General features: G+C 42.8%; 1 protein-coding gene across 1 annotated transcript; it reads left to right on the plus strand.

The window, feature by feature from the left end:
* The first annotated feature begins 1,111 nt into the window (after nt 1–1,111).
* RSPH1 (radial spoke head component 1) lies at nt 1,112–7,597 on the plus strand. Its single transcript, XM_026070692.1, has 7 exons — nt 1,112–1,168; nt 1,734–1,847; nt 1,950–2,055; nt 2,509–2,599; nt 2,837–2,972; nt 3,275–3,346; nt 3,784–7,597. The coding sequence occupies exons 1-7, from the start codon at nt 1,112–1,114 to the stop codon at nt 4,009–4,011; spliced, it is 804 nt and encodes a 267-aa protein (XP_025926477.1). The 3' UTR covers nt 4,012–7,597.
* The last annotated feature ends 438 nt before the right edge of the window (nt 7,598–8,035 follow it).

Genomic DNA, 8,035 nt, shown 5'->3' on the forward strand with positions numbered 1-8,035 from the left:
GCTCAAGGGCACTTCTGTCCCCAATCTCTAACTGCTCTGCCATACTGTCAAGCTAGCTTTTGAAATCCTATGGGATTTCAGATCCTAGGGAAGAATGTTATTGGCATTCTGGCTTTAATTTAAGAAGTGTACTCAATTTCCAGTAGGATTCATGAGGCTGCTCAAGGAGAAAGTCTGGTCTGTTTAGCAGATGAACAAGACTCATCAACATGCTGAAGTTGTAAGATATAAAACAGGTAAGATCCATGAACTGGAATTTCTGAATAACATTAAACTTGACAGGAAAAAAAAAAAGCCCTAGATGCCGGAATCGTTTTAGTCTGAAATGTTGTTTGCAGCTGAACAAAAACTACTGGGACCTCTCAAAAGGCAGGAAAGGTGGTCTGTGAATGTTTGAGATTCAGAGGTCTCAAATTGCATCTCAAATGTCACAAGCCTGTGTATGGCACTTGTAGTACAGCACAGCGATAACTAAATCAAAGAAGAATAAAATGGATCAGTTTCTGGGGAAAGTCAGTCTCCCACACTCCTGAATGTCTATTAACCCTATAATCATGTGAGACTTGCTGCACCTCCTTCAAGGATTTCGGCACTGACGGACAAAAGTCATGAGGGAAGCTCCTCAGGCAGAGGGGCTCTGACCCTGTGGAGGCGGTAGTTTCCCGTTTCTCTTGAAATTTTCTCAGCTCGGGCCTGCTGCATTTCTCCTCAGAGCGGAGGCGGCCACACGAGGCGGCGTGGCGCTGACCCAGCCCCAGGGCCGCTCCCGGGCAGGACTTCCCCGCTCCCTGACCCCGGCCGCAACAAGCCCAGCAGCCCCGCAGCTGGCGGACGTTTCGGCCAGCGCACCCGCCTCCGGCCCCAGCCTCCGCCAGCCGCAGCTCGCTCCGCCGCCGCAGGGGGCCGCCCCGCCCCGCCCCGCCCCTCCCCTCCCTTTCCCCCGCCATGGCGAGGGGCGGGGCCGGCCGGCCGTCGCTCTCAGCACCGGGGACAGCAGCGCGCGGCCAGGGGGCGGTGGGGTGGGCGGCCGCGRGGTTGCCATGGCGGCGGCGCGCGGCCCCGCCCCCTCGCGCCCTGGTTGCCACGGTGACGGCGGCGCCGAAGCGGCGTCATGTCGGAGCTGGGCTCGGAGGAGTCCGAGGAGTCCGAGGCCCCGGCGGACTTAGGGGTGGGCTGGGGCGGCCGGGGGTGTGCGCCGGCGAGGGCTGGAGCAGGCCCCGCGGCTGCGGAGCCCCTCGCCACGGCGCTGGGGAGGAGCACGGGAGGGAAACAGCGCACGAAGTGCTCCGCTACGAGTGCTCTGGGGTGGGGAGGGAGCGTGAGCGAGGAAGGGTAGGGTGAACGTTAGTGGCCGAGGGGGTCTGGATCCTGTATGTGAGCCGTGCCGAGCCCGGAGAGCTCTCGAGGTACTTTATCATGGGCACGGGAGAGATTTGCAAGCGGTGCCGTTATCATTTTGGTCGGGACCCATCTAATTTGCTCCAGTGGATGAAAACAAGTCATCTGCACATTTCAGTAGCTTGTCCGGAAGCGAGGAAAGTCTCTGGGTGCCAGAATCTGGTGAAAAAGCTTTGCATAGGCAGTAGATATATTGGACAGGTGCTCCGGCAGTCCCTGATTCAAGCAGAACTGGTGCAGCTCTGAAGAAACAGTCCGTTTCCTCTCTCTCATCAGATTTGTTTCAGTCATGTCTCTCCCTCTTAAACCATTAATTTCTTACCCTGTGTGATCAGGAATATGATGGTGAGCGCAATTCAGAAGGTGAACGACATGGACGTGGAAAAGCACGACTACCCAACGGCGATACATACGATGGAGAATATGAACATGGTCTCAGAAATGGACAGGTGGGACAGTAGTTGTGCTTATGTTTCATCAGTTCTGTTACTCTGGGCAATATATTAGAGTGAGAAATGACAAGGGCTTTATCTATGCCAAATATGTTTCAGGGGACCTACAGATTTACAAATGGTGCTCRCTACATTGGAGAATATCGTCAAAACAAAAAACATGGCCAGGGCATTTTTTTTTATCCAGATGGATCAAAATATGAAGGTAAAACACAGAAAACACTTGCAAGGATTTACATAACTAAAAGGACACATTTTTGTCCCCACTGCAATGACAGGTGATAGTAAAGTGGATTGTATATTATTTTAAGAAGATAAATTTGCTGTGAAACTTTCTCCTTTCATTCCTGTTTTACTACAGGCTCTGTGAGAGGTATGGATTTATTTTATTTATGTAGATTTATTTACGCAAATTTATTTGGATTATTGTGAGAAGCGTGGTATTTAGTAGCAGTTTATTCTTCTCATGTTCTCCTTTCAAGTGGTGTATTCCAAGTCCTGAGTAATATTGAACATCTCTACAAATCACTRCAATCTTGTATCAATCAATGTAGAAATTATCTAGATTCATACATGATAACTTTACAAAYTGACCACTATACCTCACAGTGAAATATGCCATATCTCACTCTTTTTTTTCATCATGTTCTCATTAAAGGAGACTGGGTGGATGACCAGAGACATGGCTATGGAGTTTATACCTATGCAAATGGAGACAGCTATACTGGAGACTGGTTTAATCACAATAGGTTTGTTTCATTCTTACAGTGATTTTTCAAGGCACCCAATGGCATTAAAATGCAAAGGTTATTTTCAAAGTGTGGCTGACTGTATCAAATCAAGTGCTATGGGAGGACCTTGACAATTAAGTCCAACCTGAGTCATTTCAGTTACTCAAATCACACAGCTGTAATACCTTAAGTATAACAACATCCTATACTCTTAATATTCAGCAGTACAAAGCAAAATTATTATTTTCTCCTTAGGCATGGGCAAGGTACGTACATCTACAAAGACACTGGATCTAAGTATGTTGGTGGTTGGATAAATGGAAACCAGGGAGGAGCAGCTGAACTTATCCACCTAAACCACCATTTTCAGGGCATGTTTTTGAATGGAAATGTAAGTAAGTGTGCTGGAAAATTCTGTATTCAGATGAACAATTAGCATATATTTGCCTTAATATGATCTCTTTCCACTTAAAATAAAAAGTTAGGTTCCCCATCTTTTGAACCATTTCTTGAACAATAAGTGTAACAGACAAAACAATTAATCTGCAGGACAGACCACAAAGTTTCTCTGCAACTTTGCTTTCAAAAGATATTGTCATTAACCATTGTATGAATTTCACAGTAAAGTGTATTTTACATTTATATGTTTAGAATGTACTAACTGTAGTTTCACTATTTTGTATCTCTGTGTAGCCTATGGGTCGTGGCAAATATGTCTTTGACAGTGGATGTGAACAGCATGGTGAATACATACACCCAGAGCAGGTAAAAGAAACAGTGCAAACTATACTGAATATTAAAGAACTTGGTAAATTAAATCTGCTGTCAAGTAATCTATAAAATGCCTTATGAATACTGGAGTTAAAGTACATCTAACGAGGAGGAACAAATAGTAGAGAGAAGGTTAATAGGYCCCTCACAGCCATTCTGTTTAATGGATAGAGAAAATTTTACCTTTAAGACAGAAAGCTGAAAGACATTAGTCATTCGTAGTATTCAGCCAACTTCAGGGTTCGAAAGCGTAGCTGTTCTTTTCCAAGATTTACAGTTGCTGAAGTTCCTCCACCTGTCAGTATTTTAAAAGGCTACATCATTACCGTTTTGGACCTCGGTAAAGAGGTTTTAGTACACAGAAATATCATCTTAGCCACTCCATTACTGCCTGTTGGATGTGATTCTGGACTTTTTGAGTTGTCTTTTAGGCTAAAGAGGAGGAAGAAGAAGAAGAAGAGGAACACTTATTACTCATAGCACCAAAATGGAAAGCAACGGATATTACCAAAGTAACACTCTGGACGCCCAGTGTGGAACAACCACCTTCTCCCACAGAAGCCACCCAAGCAGCAGCACCAGCAGAAGAAGGAGCAGCAGAAAGAGCAGCAGTAGCAGCTGTAGAGGAAGAAATGCCATCAAGTGCAGGTTTGCTTTGATGGACATCTGGAAATATACTTCAGACATTCTTCAAATGTCCCCTGAACCTATGTTGCTCAGTTTTAATTTCTGGTGGTGCAAGAGGCTTTTTTTTTTCTTATCATCTACCAAGTATTGAGATGCTTTTTCTTTTTTCTTCTTATAATTTACCAAGTATTGAGTATCAGGAACTTCCAAACATATTCATAAACTGCACAATATGCACCTCTGTTATAGCTCACATAGCATAATAAGATACAACTGTCTTGGGAAGCCTGTGATTCATTTTAGTCTATTTCATGGCCTGATATATAGAAAGAGAGATAAGCAGTTGCAGAAAAGTTGGTGGTATTTCTCCCCAGAACTGCAGATTTCAGTCTGAGTTATTAGCTGCTGCATGAAAACAATGACCAGGTGCAGATTCGTAAAAATTAATTTTCTTGCTTGAAGGAGACATATTTCTAATTTCTCATATTTCAGTCACTGATGAGTCTGCTGAGGGTGGGGATAATGAGCCTTCTCCTCATGAAGTATACAGTGAAGCTCTGAGCCCAGCAAAGGAGACAGAAGAGGAAGAAGAGGAAAGCAGAGAGGAAGAAGAAAACAAAGAAGATCAGGAGGATCAAGGTAAGGAAGGAAGAATGAGCAATCAGGTTGGTTGCTTGACATAATGCATGTCAATCAGCTGAAAATATGCCACTGCTGAGAAGCCCATTATTATGCTGAAGAGAGCATGGGAAGCTCCACTTTTCATGAAGGGGCCAGTCCTCTAAAGATATTAGCTGGTTTTGAATAGTCAAGTTCATATACCTTAACTGTTTGTACAAATTAGAAATCACACTGCTGTGTAGCATTATCTGTGCACGTATAGTTGACAGCTCCAAGAACTGCTGTCAGTCTGTAGTTAACAAAACTGAGTTTATAAGTGATAGCATTTTTGTTCAAAAATGAGAAAACAGATTCCAGAACCTTAGGAATTCTGGGATTTTTGAGCACACCATTTTTCCCCCTTGAATGAAACTGTGTATTCTTATTCTCTAACTGGAGTTAAAGAATAGACAAAACTATTTTGAAGAAACAAATCTCAAGTATAGTTATGCATTATGAGCTGAACAGTTAGCCAGAAGTTGGTGTCTGATTGGTTTCTTCTATTACAGAATAAAGAGAGTTAGAATTTGGGTGCTCAAGTTTTCTTCTAGGCAATTGAGAAATCTGTTTTAATACAAAACAGCTAAGAAGCAACATAAAAGGAGGCAATCTATGTTTACCCATATTTAGTCAGTAAGCATCCACCCAATTAAAATGTGTTGCTTTCATTTATTAAATGTTAATGTTTGCAAAGCTACATATTTGATGCTGGAAAACATCAGGTATATTTCTCCATTTATAATTAGTCCATATCACAATAAATCAAAGCAAAAGCTGAGGTCAGAAAGACTATTATATGCTTTGAAAATGCATTGGATGTATACCCTAAACATTTGGGGCAGCTCTTTGAATTCATGTAATTTACTTGCTCTCATTCTTTGCCCATCACCTCTGAAGGTGCTCTCCTGCTTCAGGGCAGACTAGCCAGCTGACTGATCTGATGTGTAGGACTAACATCTAACAGCATCCTGGGGCTTGGATCAGATCTGGCAGGAATCTAAGRAGGGTTCCTGCAGAGCTCTGCTTTGAATTTGGTAAAAGTTTGTTGAGCCTGGTTTGTCGAGCCTGGTTTGTCTGAGTGTCTTGAATTCAAACAAACATTTCTGAATGAACTCGATTCTAATATGTTTTCTAGCCTACCCCAATAAGATAGTTCAGGCATCCCCCTTGGTTTTTGTTTTTTGTTTTTTTGGAAGAACAGATTGGACAAATTATGTGTGGAAGCATAGGAACGTGATAGATGTTCTGGAAGTTCATTCTAGCTCTTTAATTACGTTGAAATTTTTTTAAAGGGCAACTCTTTATTTCTAGAATTAATTAGGCAACATATGTTCCCTTGTCTTTATAGGTTTAGCAAGATGAAGTTATAGTAAGAGGAAATGATTAGAAGAAAAGATGCATTGTCCCATAACCATCACTTCTTTTCCCCCCACACAGAATCAAAGGAAACAGAGGAACCGGATACAACTAAAGAGGAATAGAGCCAAAAAAGGAGATTTCAGAGTAAATTGTCTGGTATGATAAACCTGTAATATTTTTATAACTAAAAAGCTCACTTAAGATATTTTGAATAAAAGTTTCTGTCAGTGTTCTGTGTGGAATATATATTTCTGGCACACTTATGATCTCAGAGCATGCTGTCCTAAGACCACTTTCTTTATTCCATGTAGCAGGTTATCAGTTGTTGAATTCAATATGGGATTATTCTGGATCCATAAAATTGTGTCCTTACATGCTTGCAGAATCAAGGCTTTGAAACACTTGACACATAAGTTTTAAAATGGAACATAAATACATTATAACAGATCAGACCACATATGCCTGTAGACAAGTATGTTGCTTTTGACAATCTATATTCAGTTCTTTACAGGAAGATGACTTCCATACCTGATAAGCACCTCAAGGTTGGCCAAAAATTCAGAACATGGTATCCATCTTGGAAATTAGTTAAAGTGCTAGAAAGCAATCATAAAATCATTTATGTTGGAAGGGACCTCAGGAGGCRTCTAATCCAACCTCCTTCTCAAATCACGGTCAACACTAAATTCAAACTATGTTTCTCAGGGTTTTGTCCAGTCAAGTCTAGAAAACATCCAAGGATGGAGGTTGCACAACCTCTTAGCAACACATTCCGATGCTTAATTATCCTTGGAGTGAAACATTTTTTCCTTATATCCAGTTATAACCTCCCGTGTTTCAATTTATGACCACCATTTCCTGTTCTCCTATTCTGTTAAAAAAAAAAAAGAAGAAAAAAAAAAAAGAACCCCCTGGCTCCATAACCCTCTCTTGTGTATTGTAAGGCCTCTGTTATGTCCCCTAAAGCCTTATCTTCTCCAGGCTGAGCAATCCCAGTTCCACCACCCTGTCCTCACAGGTTGTGGGCTCCAGCTCACAACCATCTCAGTGGCCTGCTGTTGGACTTGCCTAAGTCTATCAGCAGTCTTCTAATACTGAATGGGCCTAAGATTGGATGCAGTATTCCAGATGCAGTCTGGTTTGAGATTTCTCAAGATAACCCTAACTCAAACCTCTCCCACTCTGGTAGTTCCTCTCTTCCTTGAACCTTGTCTCTATGCACAGAGACCTGGGAGGTCTTGTTGGTGAAGACAAAGACAGCCTTGGGCACCCCAGTTGTATCTGTATCCACTGTTACTAGACCACCAGTTATGGACCCACATTTTCCTTGTTTATTCCTTTTCCTGCTCACGTAGCTACAGAAGCTCTTCTGGTTGCCCTAAACCATCCTTTGCCAGTTTCAGCTTGAGTTTTGCTTTCCTGACACCATCCTTACATGTCAGCACAGTGTTTTTAAATTCCTCCTTCTGTAGCCTGTCCTTGATTCCACCTTCTGTATGCTACTGCTTTCTTCATCTTGCAGCTCAGTCTCAAGTTCCTGGTTTAGCTTGGAGCCTGAAGTTTAAATGAGACTTTGTCCACTTCCTCTCCCTGATTGGATTATCTGTAAAAAAAATTACCACCACTRTGTCACACTTACTGCCCTCTCCTCTGTCCTACAAGCTCTCAGCCAGCATGTAGGCCATCCCACAGAAGAGCTCTGTTTATTCAAGCTGCTATTTCACATAGAGGATAACCCTCCTCCTCATCTTCCCTTCCTGTCTTTACTGATGAGCTTGTATTCATCCACTGCAGAGCTCCATTTGTGTGAGCTATCCCACCATGTTACAGTTTTTTCCAGGGGTGTCACAGTTCTGCATCTGCATCCAGAGCTCTAGCTCCTCCTGTTTTCCAGGCTGGAACCATTTGTGTACAAACACTTGAGGTAGGCATCCTTTTGACTTGTTTTATCCTTCCCAGGGGCTCTCTTGCTGCCGTGTACTTACCACCCCTGAACTCCATTCCTTCACTTTCTGTAAGGTGYTATCACCATCCTCC

The sequence above is a fragment of the Apteryx rowi genome, unplaced genomic scaffold (genome assembly GCF_003343035.1).
Source record: "Apteryx rowi isolate R43461 unplaced genomic scaffold, aptRow1 scaffold_317, whole genome shotgun sequence".
NCBI lineage: Eukaryota > Metazoa > Chordata > Aves > Apterygiformes > Apterygidae > Apteryx > Apteryx rowi.